Here is a 27,157-nt window from a genome sequence, read left to right as displayed (position 1 = left end):
TTGTCCCTCCCTCAACATGGTAGTGTGTGCGATAGACTCCAGTTGAAAGAATAGTAGTTAATAACCTTCAAGTTAGTGTGGGCAGAGGACAAAACTTCTGAGAGTTCTACGACACAGGACGTCAAGCCAGGCGAAGCTACAGAAACGAAAGAGAGGGAATTATATTGGAGCAAGAGGTTTTACATACCTGTCACTCCGTATTACCCAACACCAACAGGAATGAAATGGTTGAGGAAGATTTTAGATAGTGAGAGACCGAGGACCTGGGGAGAAATAGCTTGTTGGGGCAATCAGACCCTGGACGATATTATGCGAAGAGAGTATAATGACCAGATAGTCTTTATTGGCTTGAGGAAAGTGAGGGTGCAACAATTGAGAGGGTTGCCACAGATCCATGTATACAAGAAGCTGTATTCCAGGAGAAAAACCTTGCAGTAGTGGTGGCAGCCCATCTGTTGCAGGGGACGATCAGGAAGCATGTGACCCAGAGACATGTAGAACTGGACATTCTCTCAACCCCACTGCTCTCTCCTCCATATCAAAGGGCAGATAATCCATTGACATACCTCCCAACACACGGTAAGAGGACTTTGTAGAAGGATTGCGGAAAAACAACCTTTAAGCCCTAAAACCGATGTCACACATAGGGTTTTCACATGGGGTGGGGATGGGTATGCCGTGGGATGAGAGATGTGATCCAGATCTGAGTAATGGTCATTATTGCCCGCCAGTCCCTACTGTAGCACAACATGAGGAGGGAATAGATAAGCTGGTCAGGAAAACATTGGGAGAGGACTGGGGAAAAGGCAGAGAATATCTCATAAACTCAATCATAGATCTAACGGGTAAAACCGGTGATGAAAGTTACTGACAGTGACAGAGTTAAAGCGGTAACAATACTTCTGGCTGTTACATTGGGATTAATAACAAAAAAGACTTAAGGTCGTGGGATGTGCTATAGGAACAGCACGGTATTGGACAATTGGTCAAATCAGGTAGATGTTGGAATATGCGGCATGGGCAGTGTTGGCAGTTACGGGGATAGCTCTGATGGCATTGTTTGGATTCCATATAGTAAAAGCTTTCTTGCTGAAACGCACATATAGTGCAGATTTGCCACAAGAGGAGGTGAAATTGATTCAGGCTACGGCTCACGTCTTTAGGGTAGCTTTAGGAGGTGAACGCAGTGAGGAGGACTTGGCTGAAAAACATCTCTTGTGATCCTGTAGCCCTTGATGGAAGACTGAGAAAAAGCATTAGGGGGATATTTAGAGCCCTACATTTTGTGGACCTTAGCATAAAAGCATATCAGTGGGCATAGTGTTCAGGGGTTGCAGGAGATTGTGTCGGTCGGGTTTCTTAAGCTGTGGTCGGAGATTTAGTTTATAAATGTATCTACATAGATGCTTATGATAATCAGTAGAAATTAGGATTGCTTTAACTTAATGTTTATTTATTTTAGTATATATCTAGTATTTTTTTTCTCTATCTATCAAGTCTGTTTCTATTACTCTCTCAGATCTAGAGAAAACCAAAGAAGAAGAAAGTCTACAGCAGGCAGTTGAATGATTGTTTAATGGTATTAAACAATAAGAAGGATTTATGCTTTAATAGGGGGGGGGGGGTGATGGATTCTATCAAAATGTAACATGTTTCAAGTTAAACTGTAGTTTGTTTGTATCCTGTTTAGTGAATGGTTACTGTGAGTATAAATGGAGTTTAGGCCATGAAACTGTGTGTATACTAATTTAGAAAAGTTGACCTAATCAGATAAGAGGAAATTGCCTAGAATCAGAGAGCAGGGTCAGGCCCAGAACAGAAGATGGACGGGGTATGATTGTGACTATCTGGCTATACAAAGAGAGAACCATGGACATTCCACAGGGGAAAAGAGGGAAACTCATTGGGGTCATAAAATGTATAGCTGGGGAGGTGACGTCTATAAGGGAAGAGTATAAAATGTGTTGTGAGCTTTCTAAATGTATGCACTCAGCTGACTGTTTCCTTGGTATTAAACACTTGAAACGTCTCGTGAGCTCTTGGTCTCAACTACTTATAGTAAAGAAGTTGCAATAACATTTTCCTTTTTAACCGTGCTAAGGAAATATATGGTGTTGCTTAGCAGAGAGGGTGTGAACAGACTGTTGATGAGGTTTCTGAGAGCCAATGTTTGCGTTGGGCCCATATCCATAAAGCTTCTCAGAGTAGGAGTGCTTATCTAGGATGTGTCCATATAATCTTATTTATTATGAACTAAAATCACTCCTACCCTGAGACGCTTTGTGGATACTGAACTAGCCTCTTTGCAGTGTCAACACCATCCTGCTGTTGCAATTGGGCATGTTGCGATTGGGCATGTTGCGATTGGGCATGTTGCGATTGGGCATGTTGCGATTGGGCATGTTGCGATTGCCTAGCTGAAGGTAGTGTGGATACTTTGTATCGGTTGTTACCTGCAGTGAAGTTGTAGTTGGCTGAAAATCCAATTGCCTCCAGTTCGGCATCAGAAACAAATTTTATCCAGAGGTACCGTCCACTGCTCCTGATGAAGGGAGGGATGGTCTGGCCACAGTAGCGCCCGATTATTGGGGAGAAGCCAAAGGGGCCGTCTCGCACCTCGATGTTGTCAAATTTACATTCCCATGAAGGCTCTATAGAATACCTCTCATCAAAGAAAAGATCGATACACAGCCTCGGAGGAGCTGGAGGAGACAAAGAGAGTAGATAGCACAGATAAATATAATGCTCTAACTGTGTAGCATATTACACAACACAGTACATCTATAAGGCATATAAGGCAAAACATGGAGAACAAATGAAGTGCAATTAAACAGCGTGCAATTAAGATGAAGCTTTCTTATGGTAAATGCCCATTGGGTGTTTACTCATTTTGAGTCATTTTGCAATGCAATTGAAATAGATACTCACTGTAAGTTGTCTTAAATTAATGAACTACTATGTGACTTAGATGACTGAACTACTAAGAAAATCTGAATCTTAGAATCCCTGTGTTTTATTAATTTATTGGTGAAGGACTTTCCAAGTTTTCCAAGCAAATAAATCATACAGTAATGAATATAACTGATCCCTGGAGGAGGGAATGAGGAATAACATACTATGGGGAGTCAACGACCAATTATACTCACCTGAAGAAAACTGAAATCACACCCAAAAGGCCAATGGATGCTGAGCCCGACCTCGGAAGTCCCGCCTTCCTGGCTATAACACCAGGACTCACATGAATTTCCTCAATTCAGTACCAATCTTCAACAAGCCCAAACCCCTTGACGGCACAGGGCCAAAATATGTTATACCTCGTTCCCTCTTTCAGGGAACAGTAGTTATATTTATAACTGTACATTCCCTTTCATTCCCTTTCACACTGGGTAGAACATACATCTGGGTATAACTGGGTATATAACTGGGTAACATACATCACGCTCCAAGATGGCTCAGAGAGTACCAAACCAGGATGCCCACACTAACCCAAGCACACACAGGTTCCACCGGCTCCAAAAAGGGTTTACAGAAGTCACCTTTTCCCCTAATACTTAGCAGCGAAGTCTGAACTGTCAGAGCCTCATGAGGACTCAACTGTCAGAGCCCTATATAGGGAACCAGAAGCTGCTGCAACTTAGCTATGCGCACTGACACGCTGCCACAGCAGCCCAAGTCCATTGACCCCACGGTTCCAAGAAAAAGACTTACCTTGTGAGCTTGAAACGTCAGAACTGTTCTGTTGTTTTGAACCACAACAGAACACCTGTGGTGACTTGTTAAAACGCACACGCACTCTGCAAAGCACCGACCAGAGTCGATGAACCAGGAAACCTACATTAACCTGGTAACTGTGTACTTGCGCACTGCCACCGCAGCCCAAGACTCAAACCCACAGGGAACTGTGGTAACCACACAGGGAGCAGTTAGATCCAAGCGATAAAACCTCACAAAGGTACAGTGGGGCAAAAAAGTATTTAGTCAGCCACCAATTGTGCAAGTTCTCCCACGTAAAAAGATGAGAGAGGCCTGTAATTTTCATCACAGCTACACTTCAACTATGACAGACAAAATTAGAAGAAAAAAAATCCAGAAAATCACACTGTAGGATTTTTTATGAATTTATTAGCAAATTATGGTGAAAAATAAGTATTTGGTCAATAACAAAAGTTTATCTCAATACTTTGTTATATACCCTTTGTTGGCAATGACAGAGGTCAAACGTTTTCTGTAAGTCTTCACAAGGTTTTCACACACTGTTGCTGGTATTTTGGCCCATTCCTCCATGCAGATCTCCTCTAGAGCAGTGATGTTTTGGGACTGTTGCTGGGCAACACGGACTTTCAACTCCCTCCAAAGATTTTCTATGGGGTTGAGATCTGGAGACTGGCTAGGCCACTCCAGGACCTTGAAATGCTTCTTACGAAGCCACTCCTTCGTTGCCCGGGCGGTGTGTTTGGGATTATTGTCATGCTGAAACACCCAGCCACATTTCATCTTCAATGCCCTTGCAGATGGAAGGAGGTTTTGACTCAAAATCTCACGATACATGGCCCCATTCATTCTTTCCTTTACACGGATCAGTCGTCCTGGTCCCTTTGCAGAAAAACAGCCCCAAAGCATGATGTTTCCACCCCCATGCTTCACAGTAGGTGTGGTGTTCTTTGGATACAACTCAGCATTCTTTGTCCTCCAAACACGACGAGTTGAGTTTTTACCATATTTCATCTGACCATATGACATTCTCCCAATCTTCTTCTGGATCATCCAAATGCTCTCTAGCAAACTTCAGACGGGCCTAGACATGTACTGGCTTAAGCAGGGGGACACGTCTGGCACTGCAGGATTTGAGTCCCTGGCGGCGTAGTGTGTTACTGATGGTAGGCTTTATTACTTTGGTCCCAGCTCTCTGCAGGTCATTCACTAGGTCCCCCCGTGTGGTTCTGGGATTTTTGCTCACCGTTCTTGTGATCATTTTGACCCCATGGGGTGAGATCTTGCGTGGAGCCCCAGATCGAGGAGATTATCAGTGTCCTTTGACAGCTCTTTGGTCTTGGCCATTGTGGAGTTTGGAGTGTGACTGTTTGAGGTTGTGGACAGGTGTCTTTTATACTGATAACAAGTTCAAACAGGTGCCATTAATACAGGTAACGAGTGGAGGACAGAGGGGCCTCTTAAAGAAGAAGTTACAGGTCTGTGAGAGCCAGAAATCTTGCAAAATTAGAAAAATAATCCAGAAAATCACATTGTAGGATTTTTATTGAATTTATTTGCAAATTATGGTGGAAAATAAGTATTTGGTCACCTACAAACAGGTGACCAAATACTTATTTTCCACTATAATTTGCAAATAAATTCAATAAATTCATTCATTTACTTTTTTGCCCCACTGTATGTTGGGAACGCCAACTGGTTGCAGCACAGATATCACCAATTGTCATGCCACTGAATAATACCCAAGAAGCCATCACACCGCTAGTGAAGTGAGCACACACACCGGTAGGCAACTCTTGTCCTTTGCTGTCATATGCCGGGGAGTCAGCCTCCACAATCCAATGAGAAAGACCCTGCTTCGAAAGTGCCCTACCATGAGCTGGATTAGCGAAATAGACAAAAAGCTGGTCACAAACACGGATATCCTTCGTCCTATCCATATATCTGCGGAAAGTGCGAACCGGACACAAGCCATGCAACCTACGTTGTTCACCGGAAGCAAACAAAGGAGGTGAGAAAGGGAACAACTCAAAAGCCAGGGACCTGTAAGACATAGGCATAATATTGGGAGCAAAAGCTGCATTAGGACATAACAGAACATGGAGGGTGTACTGATAGCACACGGAGATCTCCAACGTGCTTGACCAACGCCAAGTATGGCGGTCTTGTAGGAAAGGACCTTCAAGTGTACACCAATGGTTCAAACAGAGGATCAGACAGAGCATCCAGGACCAAAGCCAGGTCCCAGGCCATAGGTTTAGACACTGGTCTGAGCCAACGCACGGTTTACAGGATCCGCACCACCAAAGGATGAGACCCCGATGTAGAGCCATCAATCCCTACATGACACGTCGAGATGGCTGCCATATAAACCTTCAATGTGTAAAAAGAAAGGCCCTGCTCAAAACGCTCTTGCAGAGGCATCAAAATGTCCACCAAAGAGCTCTGAAAAGAGGAAACTCCTTTAACCTAACTCCAACCGCGTGCCACTTAAAAGTATGTAGACTGTATAGTCGTAATCCTGTTTGAGGGTAAACTCCTAGCCGTCAATTCAACCTTTTAGAGGCCAAACAAACAGATACTTTATCTGCGGTCATGCGTGCCAAACTCTCCCATGCGCCTGCGACAATAGATCCCAATGACACAGAACCATCCATGGGTCCCTGCCCAACAGGTAGATGATCTCCGGGAACCAGGGTTGTCTGGGCTAACGGGGAGCCACCAGAATCAACAACAGACTCTCCTGATGGACACTCCCCAACAGACGAAAATGCGTGTCAGCCCTTCTGAACCGGTCCCATATCTTTGGCAACCCCCGAGAGGTGCTGTCTCCACTCTGTAGAGATAGGACACCCCCCTGGAAAGTAGATCCGCACCCACAGGTTTAGGAGAGAGAGAGAACGCATCTGTCGTGATCACCCTGCGGGACACTACCTGGCCCATGAGAACCCCCTGCAACAGCAGTTGCGTGTCGCTCCAAGAAGTCATCGCCCTTAAGCACGACGAGATACCTTGAGCAACCGATGGCAGTGGCAGGATACATTCAGACGTGTAGCAATCACCCAGCGCTGAAACAGACACATCAACAGAAGAGACACCACAGCTATCATAGAGGCCATCAGACCCAATAACCGCAGGCACAAGCGAAAAGGCACCGAATGCCCAAGCTGAAACCGTGCCAGACAGAGACAGAATGTGACCCTCCTCTGCTGGGAAAAAAACGGATGACTCAGAACCGAGTACAGAATGAGACCCGGCAAAGTGTGAGCATTTTGAACTTGCAAACCTTGAGATGCTTATTTAAAACATGCAACTCCAGGATGGGATGCAATTTTCCATCGCTCTTGGGAACTAAGAAGTACCGGCTGTACCAAACGCTCTGTACTTCTGACATGGGGACCACCCGTATAGACTGCTTTTGAAGGAGAGACAAAATCTCTTCTCTCAAGACAGGTGCTCGGACTATGGAAACTGTTGACGTGATGACACCACGAAAGCAGGAGGCACAGCGACCTGCAGACTATTCACACTTGTCTCTGTCCTCATCACGCATGGTGAAACTGCTCATGCCCGTGGAGAATGCTGCCAGTCTTCCATTCATTATCTCCTGAAGGGGCAGAGGGCCACCCTGAGGACTGGGATAAAATCATTTTTGTCAAGCTTGTTTTCATATCCGCCACTCTTGAAAACTGTTCGTCAGAATGTGGGGAAGGAACTGTTTTTATTATGTCCACACCTGGATGACACCTCACTTTTGATACTAGAGGTTGACCGATTATGATTTTTCAACGAAGATACCGATTATTGGAGGACCACAAAAAGCCGATACCGATTAATCGGCCGATTTTTATATATATATTTGTAATAATGACAATTACAACAATACTGAATTAACACTTATTTTAACTTAATATAATACATCAATAAAATCTATTTAGTCTCAAATAAATAATGAAACATGTTCAATTTGGTTTAAATAATGCAAAAACAAAGTGTTGGCGAAGAAAGTAAAAGTGCAATATGTCCCATGTAAAAAAGCTAACGTTCCAGTTCCTTGCTCAGAACATATGAAAGCTGGTGGTTCCTTTTAACATGAGTCTTCGATATTCCCAGGTAAGAAGTTTTAGGTTGTAGTTATTATGGGACTATTTCTCTCTATACCATTTGTATTTCATATACCTTTGACTATTGGATTTTCTAATAGGTACTTTAGTATTGCCAGCCTAATCTCGGGAGTCGATAGGCTTGAAGTCATTAACTGCGCAATGCTTGAAGCACAGAGAAGAGCTGCTGGCAAATGCAGGAAAGTGCCGTTTGAATGAATGCTTACAAGCCTGCAGCTGCCTATCACCGCTCAGTCAGACTGCTCTATCAAATCATAGACTTAATTATAAATATAATAACACACAGAAAAACGAGCCGTAGGTCATTAATATGGTCAAATCCAGAAACTATCATTTTGAAAACAAAACGTTTATTCTTTCAGTGAAATATGGAACCGTTCCGTATTTTATCTAACGGGTGGCATCCTTAAGTCTAAATATTGCTGTTACATTGCACAACCTTCAATGTTATGTCATGATTATGTACAATTCTGGCAAATTAATTACGGTCTTTGTCAGGAAGAAATGGTCTTCACACAGTTCGCAATGAGCCAGGTGGCCCAAACTGCTGCATATACCCTGACTCTGCTTGCACAGAACGCAAGAGAGGTGACACAATTTCCCTAGTTAAAAGAAATTCATGTTAGCAGGCAATATTAACTAAATATGCAGGTTTAAAAATATATACTTGTATATTGATTTTAGAAAGGCATTGACGTTTATGGTTAGGTATACATTGGTGCAACGACAGTGTTTTTTTTGCAAATGCGCTTGTTAAATCACCCGTTTGGCGAAGTAGGCTGTGATTCAATGATAAATTAACAGGCACCGCATCGTTTATATGCAACGCAGGACAAGCTAGATGAACTAGTAATATCATCAACCATGTGTATTTAACTAGTGATTATGTGAAGATTGATTGTTTTTTATAAGATATGTTTAATGCTAGCTAGCACCTTACCTTGGTTCCTTGCTGCACTCGCATAACAGGTAGTCAGCCTGCCACGCAGTCTCCTCGTGGAGTGCAATGTAATCGGCCATAATCGGTATCCAAAAATGCAGATTACCGATTGGTATGAAAACTTGAAATCGGCCCTAATTAAATCGGCCCTTCCGATTAATCGGTCAACCTCTACTTGATACCCCTGAACATGAGGAACATTGGGTAGAAACAATGTATTATTGTGATACCGCTGTTCTGATACCCGGCTCCCACCAGGTTCGGGGACTTAGGCAACCAGTAACTTGCCCCCATTGACCGAGCCACTTGGGAGCATTATTGCCACAGTAGATGCTTGAGATGGAGGGCCCTGAGAACACGCCCCCTGCCCTGGCCTCCAGCTAGGGACGCCAGGTCTGCTTCTTCCATGCCACAGAAGAATCTGGTTTCACCCCGCTCTCCTTCAACTCAGCATGCCCAGAAAGGGCCTGTAACTTTTCTTTCACGCCTCAGGAACTGCCGAACCGCTCGTGCGAATGATTTTAGTTGGAAAAGGACCTGTAGAGCTGCGTCCTGCTTTTGTTTCCTCTTTAAATGGGCCTGTCAAGACTCCATAGCCAAGCCAAACGACCTTGTTGGCAAAACGGTCTCATCCAAATATATCCGCATGTCCCTCTCAGCAATCCGGGACAACGTCAACCAGAGGTGGCGCTGAACCACAACTGTCGCTCACTATACTTTTCCCCACAGCCACAATAGTACAGCAGGACAAAATCAGCCTTAGCACGGATTTCATCAAGAAGCTCTGAAACTGGTTTCCCTGCCTCCACGGTCTTATTCAGCTCCTGCAGCAAATCGATATGATACATCTGCAGCATTGTGACCACATTCAATGATCGGGATGCCACAACCTTAGGCTGGTATGCTTTGTCCAGCTGATCCACGAGAACCGGCAATGTTTATTTGGAAGCACAATGCTAGGATTAGCACCCTTGTTAACCTCTGGAGCTAAGTAACTCACCAGCTTTCCATGTATCAGCGGTGTGTAAACGAGCCTCCATACCCTCTATACCTCCATACCCTCTAAATTCATGAACTCGCCATAACCTAGCTTTCCTGGCTGAATGAGGGGAATCACAGGCCGCCTTTAGCTCACTGGCAAAATCTTTAAACAGGGGTAAGCGACGCTTCCCAACTGCAGGGATAGAAGGTAAATACCTTCCCCCAAACCTGGAGGAACACCGATGTGGGGTAGAAGACGGCCAATCCACCCCCAGTTGATCTGCAGCCCTACGACACAGCTCCATCAAAGGCGCATTAACCACCAATGGTTCACTCTCCCCCGCTGAGTCCAAAGCCAGGGCTTTAGGCTGCTCCTGACTGATGTCGTCCCATTCACAGTCTGAAAACCTTCCAGAGCAATCTAGGGATAGTGTATCATCCCAGGAATCAGGAATCTGAATGCTGCCAGAGAAACCGGAATGAGCCTCACTATGGGATGACACCCCTATCAACTCCGACCACCGCTGCTGCTCTCAGACAACCCCATTCCCGAGGTCGTTTCACCGGAAGACCCTTTAACAACACCCGGAGACACAGGTCACACAAACTGGTCTGGCTCAAAGCCTCCTGAGTGTGTTTCCACCCAAGGCAAACAGGACAGAACCCGTGAGTATCTTTAATTTTCCCTAGGGCACGGTCAGAGGTTCAAACTTGGATGGTTAGCTTTTTTTTTAACTTACTCTTACCACTGGCCATCTTACTCATGCAAGGAAGCACTGGCTATACAAGCAGGGCATAAGTGGTTAGCTTTTAGCAAACTCAAAAATCGGTAACAAGACCCAAAACTCACAACATCTAGGGGGACGAGTACTCTCTCCCCACTAACAGACACCTCAGGTGGAGTCAAATCTCATAGTTTGTAAATTGCATAACACGTTCTTCCTTCAGGCGAGCCGAAGAGCGAAGAATTTAGGAAATGGATGCAAGCCCCGGTGTTATAGCCAGGAAGGTGGGGCTTTTGAGGGTAGGCTAGGCATCTTTTGGCCAGTTGGGCGTGATTTCAGTTTTCTTCAGGTGAATATGATTGGTTGTTGACTCCCCATAGTATGTTATACTGTGTGACCGACTGATAGGGAACCTTATATTTATATCTTAATTATCAGTAGGCTATTGGTAATGTCCAGTGGCCTCGATCGACAATGACCTCACAAGCTTACACTCGGTCAGGTCTGGATGGTGGATCGGGCTAAAGGTCTGGCCCATCATACACATTTCATCTATGAATCCAGTTCAAACCATAACCCAGATGATACTGTTGCAGCTAGTATGGTTCCTCCAGTCCAGTAATAGAGTCTCTCTGTAGAGATGATCTTTCATGTATTCATTTAGTTAATATCATTAGGGTCTTAACCTAATCTCCTCCACTGATTAATCAAATATCAACCTCCCAGAACGTAAATTAAAATGACTGAGATTGCAACTTGTTGTCTGATTTCATTACCATCATCAGACAAACATCAGCAGCACAGCAACTAAACTGGCCAATCCCATCAGTAATTACTGTGAACACATATCTCAATATCTGGTCCAGATTTCACTGTGAAACATGAAGAGATACATCCACTCACAGAGCTCATCTATATTCACAGAAGCCTGAACTCAAGTAGACAGCAAGGAGTTAAACAGACAGATGGTTTTAATTTCTCACCTGGATCTAAGATTATAAAGATGTGAGGACACTACTATTATTATTATTTCTTTACTAGGCAAGTCAGTTAAGAACCAATTCTTATTTTCAATGATGGCATAGGAACAGCCTGTTCAGGGGCAGAACAACAGATTTGTACCTTGTCAGCTCGGGGATTCGAACTTGCAACCTTCCGGTTACTAGTCCAACGCTCTAACCACAAGGCTACCCCTATATGTTACATGCTGTAAGATCAAGGTTCCTGAAACACTATTTAAGAGTCTGTATTCCTTATTCGTTGTGGTCTATTGAAACATTCCTTATTTGCTTGAAGAATGTCAACCCATGATCTGAACAGAAAACTTAGATGGCTTTATAATGATGTTAGTTACTGTGAAAGCTATTCACCTTCAATAATGTAAACACACTCCACTTCTGGGGGGTATTTGCTGGGGTAGTTGGGAGAAGTGAACAATCCCCCGTCTCCTTCTTTCACCCAGGTGCCACATTGTCCTGCAGGCTTCACTCCTGAATTGTTTTTCACTGAAAAAAACAGTAGCAGAGTGAAGTGGATTAGACAGACAGACAGACAGACAGACAGACAGACAGACAGACAGACAGACAGACAGACAGACAGACAGACAGACAGACAGACAGACAGACAGACAGACAGACAGACAGACAGACAGACAGACAGACAGACAGACAGACAGACAGACAGACAGACAGACAGACAGACAGACAGACAGACAGACAGACAGACAGACAGTTTCAAAATGATTGGCACCTTTGATAAAGATGAACAAAAAGACAGTATAAAATAAATCATACAAACACTTAGATTTATTGTATGCTCCAAGAAATCAGAAAATATATAATTTTATACTAATGCAATTGCTCAGAGAAAGATTTGTTTAACAATTCATATTTTTTTCTCACAAAAAGATAGCAGTCAAAATTATTGGCAGCCCTATTTTCAACACCTTTCAATACCTCACCTTGCTAGGATAACCGCACTGAGCCTTTTCTAAAATGTTTTATGAGATTAGAGAACACATTGGGAAGGATCTAATCTCATAAACATTTTACAAAAGGGCTCAGTGCAGTTATCCTCGGAAGGTGAGGTGTTGAAAACGGGTGCCAATAATTTTGACACCTATCTTTTTGAGAGGAAAAATATGACTTGATAAATAAAAAATCTCTTTCTCTGAGCAATTGTGTTAGTATAATATGATATAATTTTCTGATTTAGCTGAGAATACAATATAGCTCAGTATTTGTATTATTTATTTTATACTGTCTTTTTGCTCATCTTTATCGGGGGTGACAATAATTCTGGACTTGACCGTATGCAGTTATAGAGTGCATTATACCTGCTTCCTTCTTCGTTGCCCCAGACAACCCAAGTATGAGTAGACTTGCAACAACTGCAACAAGAAACAAATACATGTTGGTAGTATATCCGGCCTAGCGTAAAATAGGCCTACTCTGAAGATATCAAAATACAAGGATATGGGCCTTTAAAAAAAATCGAGTTTACCATTAAATAAATCCAACCTCAAATTATATTAATTTTAAACCATTTAATTAAATCCCTAAAGTTTCTGAACTTGTTTTTATAGAATTGGATGCGCAATCAAGAGGCACGCATAATATACCTATTAAACTGTTTGATACAGCAGACCTCAGGCAACACATAACTGGGCTTCTACGCACAATTCATCATACAGATGGAAGAAGTGTAGGTTATACATGCAATCTTCAGGCTAAATACCATAATGTATACATCCGCATGCAATGCTATGTAAAAGTAGCCTACACATGCGGTTTGAAAAGGTAGGCTATACTATAGAAATTGTGAAGGGGTATGAGTGCATGGATATCAAATTCGTTACACAACTGGACTGACAACTACAGGCAATGGTACGTCAATTCATAAACTCAAGAATATTGTGCTACAACTCAATTAAGGTTTTGTGGTATAGGCGCAAGACAGTAAAGTCTGTTCACTATAAGTGGTGACTTACCGTGAAGGAGGCTGTGCCCATGTACCATGTCTGTACCTTTCACAAGGGGCTTCACGCTCAACTAATTCCATTTAGATTAAGGAATACTTCAAGAGGAAACGATTGAGATTTAAGGGAATTGCGAAATGGACAGCGTACCGAAATACCAAAAATAAAAATAAAATACAATTGATAAACCGACAAATATCTTCACCTCAGTTAGACTTTAATTTCTTGAATGAGAAGATGAAAATTCCAGAGAGAGAAAAATCGCAACTACTAGTCACCAGTTTCATATAAAACCAAAAGCAAGTCTAAACATTCGCCCGATTTCCATCCAAACGTTTCCAGAACCTTTTGGTGGTTCTGATGCACTGACCAGATTAATAGGTCCGTCATCGGCCTTCTCTGATCGCTCCACCTTTACAATCTAACGATGAAACAGATATAGGGAGAAAAAGCAGCTTTGGTTATTTTTCTTCAATCCCTTTATCTGGAAACAAAAATCCTAATGACGCGTGGGTATCCATCCTCCTAAACGCATTCTCCGAATTGTTTTCACTGAGATGCGTAAAACCCCGGCTATCAAGTTCGACAGCAAAAGTCGTAACGTGAAGAAGAATTGTGTTTATCTCATCCTTTCTTCATCGATTCCCTCAAGCGATGGATAGTGTTCGTGGAGCATTCTCCATTCTTCTCTAGCGACTGGCTGGTCTCTCTCGCGCTCTCTCTGTCTCTCTCTCTCTCTCTCTCTCTCTTTGCACCCACCAAGAAGAGTTAATGGATATTGTCGCCCTCCTCCAAACGTTGATCATCCATTCATTCCTACAACTACTGGACTAACCTATAAACCAACCTAATTATAATTGGACCACACTCATACAAATATACGAAAACGACTTTGTTTCAAGAATATAATCCAACTTCCCCGATATAAACGCCAATGAGGAGTAGAAAAAAAGTACCGGGAGGAGGTGGTGGGGTGTTTCTTTAAAATGCTCTCTCTCTGCAAGCAGACTGCAGAATCCAACACCTCAGTCGGAAGGGCACTGAGCGAAAATGTAAAAGGTAAGCAGAAAAACGCACATTGCAAGAGGAAATGGAAGAAACAAGCAGAGCAGATAGATGCCAGGATACTGTAGACTATATTAACAACTCCAGGCAGCAACACCTGCAGCATGGAATAGATGGAGTTTCTTTCTGCCTCCTGCCGAACATGGCGAGGTCGAGGTTGGGTGGAATAGAAAGTAGCGATGCATGCAGACACAAGGCTAGGCTACAACAACTAGTGAGTTTAAAAAAAAACAAATATGTGTATTTTTTTCCCACATGTTCCATTCATAGTTCAATCCTGACTCTGATTGTGCAGTTAATCAACATCCCAGTTTATTTCCAGTGTCTCTATCATAAATCAAATAGCTCACATGAAAAATGTATGTAGGGCTATAAGTGCATGTACAGAAATATCTTCCCCACGAAAATGCCAAATATTCCATACGTTTTCCAATGTCTGCAGTGAGTAAAGCCTTGGCTAGGCAACTCTTATGTTTATCTTCTTGCTGTGTTTTGGATAGCCTAGAAAGAAAGAAATCATTGCTAATGCTGATAGAGCTAAAAACAATATCATTTTCCACACACAATTTTGCTGTTGATTAAACCTGTTTTCTATTAACAATACCCATCTCTTCCCAGCCTTTTCAATGAACTGCATGACTGCCTCCTCCCCCTCTCATCTCTGCATGGCATGACAACAACAGATCAACAGAGGTCAATAAAGTTGCCCAGGGCCTGGTTTCCCAAAAGCATCTTAAAAAGTGACTGCCTTTAAAAAGCAACAAATCCATTTGAAAACGGCACTGACACAGAATGAGTCAGAAACAGTTATTCTCGTTTCAGAATTTACTACAACGTGTAAATAGTATAATTTTGGTCATGAATTCTGTCTTGTCTAAAACAGAGTTTGGAACATCCGTACATCACAACGGGTAAATGAAGGTTGGGTTTTGATTTGACAATGTACATTTGCCCACTAACATGGGGTGAACAGCTGCAGTGATTGCATAGATAGTGAGACAGACCCGCCCATCAGCCCGACTTTCTTTTACATCTTTACTAATGACCTGACCCTGGCTTTGAGTAAAGGACCCGACACTACCACAGCACAGCGACGGGAATTACTGCAACACTGAACAAAGAGCTGCAGTTAGTTTCAGAATGGGTGGCAAGGAATAAGTTAGTCCCTTAAAGCATTGTATTTGGGACAAATCATTCACTAAACCCCAAACCTCAACTTAATCTTATAATGAATCATGTGGAAATTGAGACTAAACTGCTTGGAGTAACCCTGGATTGTAAACTGTCATGGTCAAAACATGTTGGTACAACAGTAGCTAGGATGGGGAGAAGTCTGTCCTTAATAAAGTGTTGCTATGCATTCTTAACAGCACTATTAACAAGGCAGGTCCTACGGGCCTTAGTTGTGTCACACCTGGACTACTGTTCAGTCGTGTGGTCAGATGTCACAAAAAGGGACTTAGGAAAATTGCAATTGGCTCAGAACAGGGCAGCACAACTGGCCCTTGGATGCACACAGGGAGCGAACATTAATAATATGCATGTCAATCTCTCCTGGCTCAAAGTGGAGGAGAAATCGACTTCATCACTACTTGTATTTGTGAGAGGTTTGTATGTTGAACGCACCGAGTTGTCTGTTTGAACTACTGGCACACAGCTCCGATACCCATGCAAACCCCACAAGACATGCCACCAGAAGTCTCTTCACGGTCCCCAAGTCCAGAACAGACTATGCGAGGCATACAGTACTACATAGAGCCATGACTACATGGAACTGTATTCCACATTAAGTAAAATTTGATTTAGAAAAACAGATACAAATACACCTCATGGAACAGTGGAGACTCTGAAGCAACACAAACATAGGCACAGACACATGCATACAAACACACAATAACATGGATTTTGTGTTGTAGATATGTGGTAGTAGAGTAGTGGCCTGAGGTCACACACTTAATATGTTGTGAAATCTGTTGTGAATGTATTGTAATGTTTTTTTTAAAATTGGTACTGCACCATCACCTTAGTTAGATGTAAAATTGCAATTAAATTAAATTAAAATTAAATTAATTAAAACAACCTTGGCAAAAACATCCAAATTAATTACAGATTTCTTGAGTTGTCTTAGAATCATTCTGGGGATTTTGAGGAAGTGAAATAGGCTTTGACAAAATGGTGCCGATAGAGATGGCAGCTTCGCTTCAAGTCCTTAGGAAACTGTGCAGTATTTTGTTTTTTTTAATGATTTCTTACATTGTTAGCCCAGAAAACCTTAATTAAGTGTTATTACATACAGCCGGGAAGAACTATTGGATATAAGAGAGATGTCAACTAACCAGCACAACCAGCACTACGACCAGGAATACGACTTTAAAGTGGATCCTTTGTCTGTACCTCCCTGGGAATTTGAACTGATTCCAGAGGCCGACCCAAAACAACGCGGTCGGAGGCGAGGGTGTTGGAGCGGTCTTCTAGTGAGGCTTCGGAATGCGCGCACACCACCCACCACTTCCAAGTATATTACTCGCCAATGTCCAGTCCCTAGTTAACAAAGTAGACAAAATTAGGGCAAGAGTTGCTTTCCAAAGAGATATCCGGGATTGTAACAAACTCTGTTTCACGGAGACATAGCTAGCTGGGGACATGCAGTCGGAGTCTGTAAAGCCAATGGGATTTTCAGTGCATCGCGCCGACAGGAACAAACATCTCTCTGGTAAGAAGAAGGGTGTATGTTTCATGATTAACGACTCATGGTGTAATTGTAACAACATCCAAGAACTTGATTCCTTTTGTTGACCTGACCTAGAATTCCTCACAATCAAATGCTGACATATTATCTCCCAAGAGAACCTTTGTTTATATCCCCCCGCAAGCTGATACCAAAGTCGGCCATCAAGGAACTTCATTGAACTTTATGCAAACTGGAAACCATACATCCTGAGGCTGAATTTATTGTAGCTGGGGATTTTAACAAAGCTAAAATGAGAACAAGGCTACCTAAATTCTATCAGCATATCGATTGCAGTACACGAGCCAGTAACACAATTGACCATTGCTACTCTAACTTCTGCAATACATACAAGGCCCTCCCCCGCCCTCCTTTTGTCAAGTCTGACCATGACTCCATCTTGTTACTCTTCTCCTATAGGCAGAAACTAAAACAGGAAGTGCCCGTGGTTAGGTCTATCCAATGCTGGTCTGACCAATCGGATTCCACGCTTCAAGATTGCTTTGATTACGTGGACTGGGATATGTTCCGGGTAGCCTCAGACAATAACATTTACGTATACACTGTGAGCAAGTTTACAAGGTAGTGTATAGGAGATGTTGTACCCACTGTGACTATTAAAACCTTCCCTAACCAGAAACCGTGGATTGATGGCAGCATTCGTGCAAAACTGAAAGCATGTACCACCGTATTTAATCATGTCAAGGCGACTGGAAACATGACCGAATACAAACAGTGTAGTTATTCCCTCCGTAAGGCAATCAAACAAGCAAGCGTCAGTATAGAGACAAAGTGGAATCGCAATTCAACGGCTCAAACATGAGATGTATGTGGCAGGGTCTACAGACAATCACGGATTACAAAAAGAAAACCAGCTCTGTCGAGGACATCGGCGACTTGGTCACAGAAAAATTAAACAACTTCTTTGCGCACTTTGAGGACAATACAGTGCCACCGACACAGCCCGCTACCAAAGACTGTGGGCTCCCCTTCTCCGTGGCTGACCCCCCTAGACCCACTCCAATTTGCTTACCACCCCAATAGGTCCACAGATGATGCAATCGCCATCACACTGCACACTGCCCTATCCCATCTGGACAAGAGGAATACCTATGTAAGAATGCTGCTCATTGACTACAGCTCAGCATTCAACACCATAGTACCCTTCAAACTCATCATTCAGCTTGAAACCCTGTGTCTCGTCCCCGTCCTTTGCAACTGGGTCTTGGACTTCCTGACGGGATGCCCCCAGGTGGTGAAGGTAGGAAACAACATCTCCACTCTGCTGATCCTCAACCCTGTGGCCCCACAAGGGTGCGTTCTCAGCCCTCTCCTGTACTCGCTGTTCACCCACGATTGTGTGGCCATGCACGCCTCCAACTCAATCATCAAGTTTGCAGACGACACTACATTGGTAGACTTGATTACCAACAACGACGAGAGGGAGGAGATGTAGGAGAGTAGTGTCAGGAAAATAACCTCTCACTCAATGTCAGCAAAACAAAAGAGATGATCGTGGACTTCAGGAAACAGCAAAGGGAGCACCCCCCTATCCACATCAATGGGACAGCAGTGGAGTAGGTGAAAAGTTTTAAGTTACTCGGGGTACATATCACCGACAAACTGAAATGGTCCACGCACACAGACAGTGTGGTGAAGAAGGCGCAACAGCACTTCTTCAACCTCAGGAGGCTGAAAAAATTGGGCTTGTCACCGAAAACCCTCACTAACTTTTACAGGTGCACAATTGAGAGCATCATGTCGGGCTGTATCACCGCCTGGTACGGCAACTGCACTGCCCACAACCGCAGGGCTCTCCAGAGGGTGATGTGGTATCCACAATGCATCACCGGGGGCAAACTACCTGCCCTGCAGGACACCTACAACACACAATGTCACAGGAAGGCAAAAAAATATCATCATGGACAACAACCACCCGAGCCACTACCTGTTCACCCCACTTCCATCCAGAAGGCGAGGTCAGTACAGGTGCATCAAAGCTGGGACAGAGAGACTGAAAAAGCTTCTATATCAAGGCCATCAGACTGTTAAACAGCCATCACTAGCACAGAGGTGGCTGCCTACCTACAGACTTGATATCATTGGCCACTTTAATAAATGGAACACTAGTCACTTTAATAATGCCACTTTAAGAATGTTTACATATCTCGCATTACTCATCTCATATGTATATAATGTATCCTTCACAATTTATTCTTTACTATCTATTGCATCTTAGCCGCTCTGTCACTGCTCATCCATATATTTTATACTTATTTATTCTCATCCCATTCCTTTACTAGATTGTGTGTATTCTTTTTTGTTGTGGAATTGGTTAGATATTACCTGTTAGATACTGCTGCCCTGTCGGATCAATAAGGATAAGCATTTCGCTACACTCACAATAACATCTGCTAACCATGTGAATGTGACCAATACAATTTTATTTTATTTTATTTTGATTTGGCTTCTGCGTCTACAGTGCCTCATGGGGGACAATAATTAACCAAATGCGGAATCGGCCAGGGAACATACCTCCAAGACTGAAATCCAATTTTTATAATGAGCAACAGAAAAACACATGCCAATCGGCGTGTTCAGTGGCTTTTCAAGGTTAAGTTCATTGTTAGAACCTTTGTAAGAAAAACAGTCTTTATTAATGTTGCACTTGAAATCACTCGTAGTCTAACATCACTCGTAGAACAGCTAAGTGCGTCGTTAGGTCACGTTTTCCCTCCAGCGTCACTTTACACAAAGAAAATTACACACTCACAGACAAATACACTACATGGACATTGGACACTAGAACTTTGGAAACATGTTCTCTGGAGTGATGAATCATGCTTCACCATCTGGCAGTCCGACGGATGAATCTGGGACTGGCGGATGCCAGGAGAACTCTACCTGCCCCAATGCATAGTGCTGACTGTAAAGTTCAGCGGAGGAGGAATAATGGTCTGGGTTTGTTTTTCATGGTTTGGGCTAGGCCACTTAGTTCTATGAAGAGAAATCCTAACGCTACAGCATACAATGACATTCTAGACGATTGTGTGCTTCCAACTTTGTGGCAACAGTTTGGGGAAGGCCCTTTCCTGTTTCAATACCGTGCACAAAGCGAGGTCCATACAGAAATGGTTTGTCCAGATTGTTGTGGAAGAACTTGACTGCCCTGAACAGAGCCCTGACCTCAACTCCATCGAATGCCTTTGGGTTGAATTGGAATGCCGACTACGAGCCAGGCCTAATCGCCCAACATCAAGTCCAATGTTCCAACATCTAGTGGAAAGCCTTCCCAGAAGAGTGGAGGCTGTTGTAGCAGAAAAGGGGGGACCAACTCCAAATTAATGCCCATGATTTTAGAATGAAATGTTCGAAGAGCAGACACATGCTTTTGGCTGTGTAGTATAGCTAATTTATTGAGGAAAAATGTACTTACTTTAACTTAGACATGTGGCTGGCCCACCTAGCTAACTGTAAGTTGCTCTGGATAAGAGTGTCTGCTAAATTACTAAAATGTAAATGTAAATCTTCTCTAAACATAGAATGAGTGTTTATCTGTCTCTGTGACCGCTGAAGATGTCATAGTTGAATATAAATAGCCTAAAAGGTTTGCAATGGACTAAACAAGCGAATCAAGGATACATTTTTTGTTGATGATACATCACTTTCATGTATGTACAATTGATAGACCTACCTAGTATTAAGCCATCTAAGCCGCTTCTATATTCGTAGCTACAAGGCCAAAAGGCTATAGGCTACTATTATCTAAAAGCTCATGCATTTTACTGTAGCCTAACCAATTGTCACGCCCTGACCTTAGAGATCCTTTTTATTCTCTATTTTGGTTAGGTCAGGGTGTGACTAGGTTGGTAGTCTAGTTTTTTCATTTCTATGTTGGCCTGGTATGGTTCCCAATCAGAGGCAGCTGTCTATTGTTGTCTCTGATTGGGGATCATATTTAGGCAGCCTTTTCCCACAAGGTTTTTGTGGGATCTTGTTTTTGTGTAGCTGCCTTTGAGCAGCCCAGAACGTCACGTTTCGTTTTCTTCTGTATTGTTTTTGGTGAGTTTCATATTTATTAAACATGTGGAACTATAAGTATGCTGTGCCTTGGTCCATTCATTCAGACGGTCATGACACCAATAACCTAAAGGTCAACATATTAGGTCTATGGCAACGCCGCTTAACTTGTTACGTAATGTTGAATTATTTGGATTGTTTATTATTTAATTATTGAATATATGTAGGCCTACTTGAAACCAATCAAGCTACAATGATGTGGTGAGCAATTACAAAAGCCATTGTCATCATATCATTTTTAAGTCCCATAGATATTTTCCACAGCAAATGAGGGAACGAGCGACTTTGACTTGATTTATTCTTGCTCACAGTTTACACAAACTGAAATGCAGAATATACATAATCAAACATTGCACACAAAATACCACGAGAAAGCACTTAGAGTTCATAAGACATGGCAAACATAATACAAACTCTTAAATACATAATAGGGTACAGAACATTTCTTCTCTCGATGGGAAAACTGTATTGTGTATTAAAAGGCAATGAAAGAACTTTGAATAGCCATAAATCAATTAATAGCTACAGCGAGCTCTTTATCCTGTATTCTGGAATCATTTTCAGCACCGGACAGCTTCTGTTACGACACAGTTACGTTTCACTTTGTAACAAATGCATTGTGTGGTGTATTGAGAATCGGGTTTGACATCTTCGGACGTTATTTTTTACGGTGCATCGTTAAAACACAAATAAGTTGCCTCCCGAATGGCGCAGTGGTCTAAGGCACTGCAATGTACACATATATATGCTAACTGTGCCACTAGAGATTCTGGGTTCGAGTCCAGGCTCTGTCGCAGCCGGCAGCGACCAGGAGACCCATGGGGCGGCGCACAATTGGCCCAGCTTCATCTGGGTTAGGGGATGGTTTGGCCAGCAGGGATGTCCTTGTCCCATTGCGCACTAGTGACTCCTGTAGCGGGCTGGGCGCAGTGCACGCTGACACAGTTGCACGGTGTTTCCTCTGACACATTGGTGTGGCTGGCTTCCAGGCTAAGTGGGCATTGTGTCAAGAAGCAGTGCCGCTTGGTTGGGTTGTGTTTCGAGAACATGCAGCTCTCGACCTTCACCTCTCCCGAGTCTGTACAGGAGTTGCAGCGATGAGACAAGACTGTAACTACTGTACCAGTTGGATACCACGAAACTGGGGAGAAAACAGAGTAAAAAAAAGTATAATATATATTTTTTTAAAGATACAAATTAGCCAAAATTACAACGCAATCTGAAAACCGGTCCCAGATCTCTCAGCCTGGCCTCGGAGCCAAACAAAACATACTTCCAAGACAAATAATACCTACTAATTGTATATTTACAGTGTATATGACATTTTCCACATTTTGTTACGTTACAGCCTTATTCTAAAATTGATCAAATATATATATTTTCTCATCAATCTACACACAATACCCCATAATGACAAAGAGAAATGTTTGCAAAGGTATTAAAAATAAAAGACATACCTAATTAACATATGTATTCAGACCCTTTGCTATGAGACTCGAAATTGAGCTCAGGTGCAACCTTTTTCCATTTATCCTCCTTGAAATGTTTCTACAACTTGTTTGGAGTCCACCTGTGGTAAATTTAATTGATTGAACATGATTTGGAAAGGCACACACCTGCCATAATAGGGTACCACAGTTGACAGTGCATGTCAGTGCAAAAATCAAGGAATTGTTCGTAGAGCTCCGAGACAGGATTGTGTCAAGGCACAGATCTGGGGAAGGGTACCAAAACATTTATGCAGCATTGAAGGTCCCCAAGAACACAGTGGCCTCCCTCATTCTTAAATGGAAGAAGTTTGGAACCACCAAGACACTTGCTAGAGTTGGCCGTCCGGCCAAACTGAGCAATCGGGGGAGAAGGGCCTTGGTCAGGGAGGTGACCAAGAACCCGATGGTCTCTCTGACAGAGCTCCAGAATTTCTCTGTTCCTACCATAATATGGACTTGTATTTTTTCTCCAAATAGGGCTATCTTCTGTATACCACTCCTACTTTGTCACAACACAACTGATTGGCTCAAACGCATTAAGAAGGAAATAAATTCTACAAATTAACTTTTAACAAGGTACACCTGTTCATTGAAATGCATTCCAGGTGGCTACCTAATGAAGCTGGTTGAGAGAATGCCAAGAGTGTCAAAAGCTGTCATCAAGGTAAACAGTGGCTACTTTGAAAAATATTTAATATATTTTAGATTTGTTTAACGCTTTTTTGGTTACTACATGATTCCATATGTGTTATTTCATAGTTTTGATGTCTTCACTATTATTCCACAATGTAGAAAATAGTATGAATAAAGGAAAACCCTTGAATGAGTAGGTGTGTCCAAACTTTTAACTGGAATGGTTTCAAACATTTCAGCTCAAGATTTGAAAACATTTATTTCACAATGTGAAACTGCACATTTCACACGTTTTTTTGTAAGGGAATTCAATTATATGGGGGTTTTAAAGTAAGTGGTACGCTGTTCAACTAAAATTGTGTAAAAATCTTTAATCAATGACATTATGATTACATGTCACATGATCACTTAGTACTGACTTTTCAATATGATCCCACCTGGGATTTGAACTCACAACCTCAGGATTAAGGATACACTGATTATTTTTGCTGTGCTGCAAAGTCTATAGCATTCCTCTACACATTCATTACGTATAATATGCCACTGGGGAAAAACTGAATCAATGTTGTTTCCATGTAATTTCAACCCAGAAAATCTATGTATTTGGATTTGCAAACAGTCATCAATGTAACTTTTAACCTAAATTCAATGACATGGTGAGTCATTATTTTTTTATTAATGGTATTCCTGAATCACTGGGATAAATATAATCATTTTTCTTGAGAGTATTTTCAACAAAGCTGAGATTTAGTTTGAAGTCCAAAGTGTAGGAATAGCGCTGAAATCAGTTTTTGACACAGACATGTTGGCATTTTGCAGGAAATCGGAATGCCATAAGTGAGTTCAAATCCAAGGTGAGGACATGAATCATTGAATAATAATTACTGTATAAATGAACAAAGAATGTAATAATCAAGTATGTCAAAGTATGTCAAATACTGTATGTAAATTGAAAACACTATGTTAAAAAGCACTGTTTGTATATCCTAACAACTCATTTTTGATTGCAAAGCATCAGCTGTGAAAACTCATGTGAAAATTATTAACATGTGAACATTTCAATGTGAAAGCTTATGTGATCTTGTGAAAACCTACATGTAAAATCATGTGGTTTTTCCCATAAGGGTCAACAAGGACAGGTCATCCTCATGTTATACTGATAGGTTACATCACTACATTCCTGTATTAGGCCTATGTCCACTGCCAAGAGGTCTGAATTTATATGGCACAGTGTACTTTCCCTGTAACCACAGCATCACAAGTTCAACCTCTTCCCCCAGTCATTACACAACAAACTGAACTGGGGACTGTTTTGTTGTTGAGGTGATAGTCATTCACAGTCAGAATTGTAAGGACACCTGATCTTGAATCAGCTGTTACAGAGGAGAGTAAGCTAGCTCCATTAATTTAGTCACAGCTCAGGGAAGTGCGGATGCACTGAGGGAGTGCTAATGGGTTTATTTCTAATTAGAGATGATTGAACCACAAATTAACTGAAGGGGTATGAGAAAGCCTGCTGTTTAAATGTGCTCTGAGAGTACAATAAAGAGAGGTGTGCTTTAATTTAGCATTTTGGATCTTCATTACTCCGCTCTTCGAGGGAGGGAGCGAGTGAGTTTTTGCACTGCAATTGTAGTTTCCTGAACTTGGGTCTTCTGTATGCAATAAGACCCGCTGAGCTAAAGACTAGGCATTACCTCGGGGAGCTAACAATTCTTCTGATGAGGCAAGATGACTCATCAAACATACATGGTTCAGCAAATCACCTCCGTTAAGTCAGCTCTTATCTTCATGTGATCCAGGAAGTGTTTAGTCATTGTCACATTGCTGGTCAGAGAGCGTCTGTCTGTCCGTCTGTCGGGTCGGTTAGGGGACATTAGCCAGCCACTCAGCCAGCTCTCTTGCAAAATAATCTTGGCAACCGGCGGACAATATCCATCTTCAGATTTTCATCACATTGCAGGGAAGAGGCCAGCTCCACATCTCCGTTCAACCATCAGACCCAGACGTAGCCCCCCTGTGTGCATGCTAATGCCTTCGTTAGCATTCTGCTGGGCAGATTGGATTAGCATGAGTTACACTGTATGAAACGGCTGGTAGTGGTGCAGAGAGAGAGAGGGGTTTTCTGTAATGTTGAGATCACGGCTAGTCCTGTTTAGCATGACACTGGTATGTAGAGTAAGCTACTGTATATTTACATACCGTACATCAGTGGCGATTTTAGCATGTAAATCTTGGTGGGGCAAAAAATATATATTATTGTGGGATGCATGCCAGCAAAATCATTACACAACACAACACTAAACTATACATTAATTGCACTATAACGGTGACAAACGAAAGATGGCGCCGAAGAAGATGGCTAACGTTTTACAGGCTCCTAACCAACTCGGCTATTTTGTTCGTTTTTTTGCGATGTTTGTAACATCAGAACAGCGATTACTCACCTCGAACTGGAAGAACATTTTTCCTTTAACGAGTCCGACCAGAAGAATATACTGCTTTCCCGGGAACAGGCCCAAATCCACATAATTTGCGTGAAGAAAAGATGGGAAAAAAGGGGGTGGAGGTAGGGCTGCCTTCTGAGAATTTGTAGGCAAGTGAGTAAAACCCCACTGACATCCATTCTATTGGCCAATGTGCAAACATTGGAAAATAAAATTGATGACCTACGATCAAGATTATCTTGTCAACGGGACATTAAACATTGTAATATCTTATGTTTCAACGAGTCGTGGCTGAACAATGACACGAATAATATAGATCTGAAGAGATTTTCCATGTACCGGTAGAACAGAGAATCTACGTCTGGTAGTGGGGTGGGGGTGTGTGTCTATTTGTCAATAACAACTGGTGCACGATGTCTAATATTAAAGAAGCCTCAAGGTATTGCTCGCCTGAGGTAGAGTACCTTATGATAAGCTGTAGACCACACTATCTACCAAGGGAGTTCTCATCTATATTATTTGTAGCCGTCTATTTACCACCACAGACCGATGCTGGCACTAAGACCGCACTCATCCAACTCTATGCCATAAGCAAACAAGAAAATGCTTATCCATAAGCTGCACCCCTAGTGGCCAGTGACTTTCCTGCAGGCAAACTTAAATCTGTTTTACCACATTTTTACCAGCATGTCACATGTGCAACCAGAAGAAAAAAAACTCTAGACCACCTTTACTCCACAGACAGAGATGCATACAAAGCTCTCCCCTAACGTCCATTTGGCAAATCTGACCATTATTGTTATATCCGCCCGATTGCTGCTTACAAGCCAAAACTAAAGCAGGAAGTACCAGTGACTCGATCAATATGGAAGTGGTTAGATGACGCGGATGCTACGCAACAGGACTGTTTTACTAGCACAGACTGGAATATGTTCCGGGATTCATCTAATGACAGAGTATACCACCTCAGTCATTGGCTTCATAAATAAGTGCATCGATGACCCACAGTGACCGTACATATCCCAACCAGAAGCCATGGATTACAGGCAACATCCGCATCAAGCTAAAGGATAGAGCTGCCACTTTCAAGGAGTGGGACACTAATCCAGACGCTTCTAATAAATCCCTCTATGACCTCCGACAAACAATCAAACAAGCAAATCATCAATACAGAATTAAGATTGAATCCTACTACACCGGCTCTGACGCTCGTCGGATGTGGCAGGGCTTGAAAACTATTACGGACTACAAAGGGA

At 42.5% G+C, this 27,157-nt stretch overlaps 1 protein-coding gene across 6 annotated transcripts in view; it reads right to left on the bottom strand.

The window, feature by feature from the left end:
• neto1l (neuropilin (NRP) and tolloid (TLL)-like 1, like) overlaps positions 1-14,460 on the bottom strand; it is a 175,305-nt gene extending 160,845 nt beyond the window's left edge. For 4 of the 6 annotated variants that reach the window (XR_004821032.2, XM_035741729.2, XM_035741730.2 and 1 more), the window contains exons 1-4: positions 13,471-14,442; positions 12,817-12,870; positions 11,852-11,986; positions 2,454-2,702 (exon numbers count right to left, since the gene is read on the bottom strand). Coding sequence is in view for 5 of the 6 variants with exons in the window: in XM_035741729.2 (XP_035597622.1) it covers positions 2,454-2,702; positions 11,852-11,986; positions 12,817-12,870; positions 13,471-13,498 (466 nt within the window). In the remaining variant the exon portion in view is untranslated. Of the gene's footprint in view, positions 1-2,453; positions 2,703-11,851; positions 11,987-12,816; positions 12,871-13,470 lie in introns of all 6 variants that reach the window. The other 2 variants (XM_035741731.2, XM_035741728.2) reach the window with 2 other exon arrangements.
• Between the last annotated feature and the right edge of the window lie 12,697 nt (positions 14,461-27,157).

This window comes from Oncorhynchus keta, chromosome 28 (assembly GCF_023373465.1).
Source record: "Oncorhynchus keta strain PuntledgeMale-10-30-2019 chromosome 28, Oket_V2, whole genome shotgun sequence".
Classification (NCBI taxonomy): Eukaryota; Metazoa; Chordata; class Actinopteri; order Salmoniformes; family Salmonidae; genus Oncorhynchus; species Oncorhynchus keta.
This window is presented reverse-complemented; position numbering and strand designations above follow the sequence as displayed.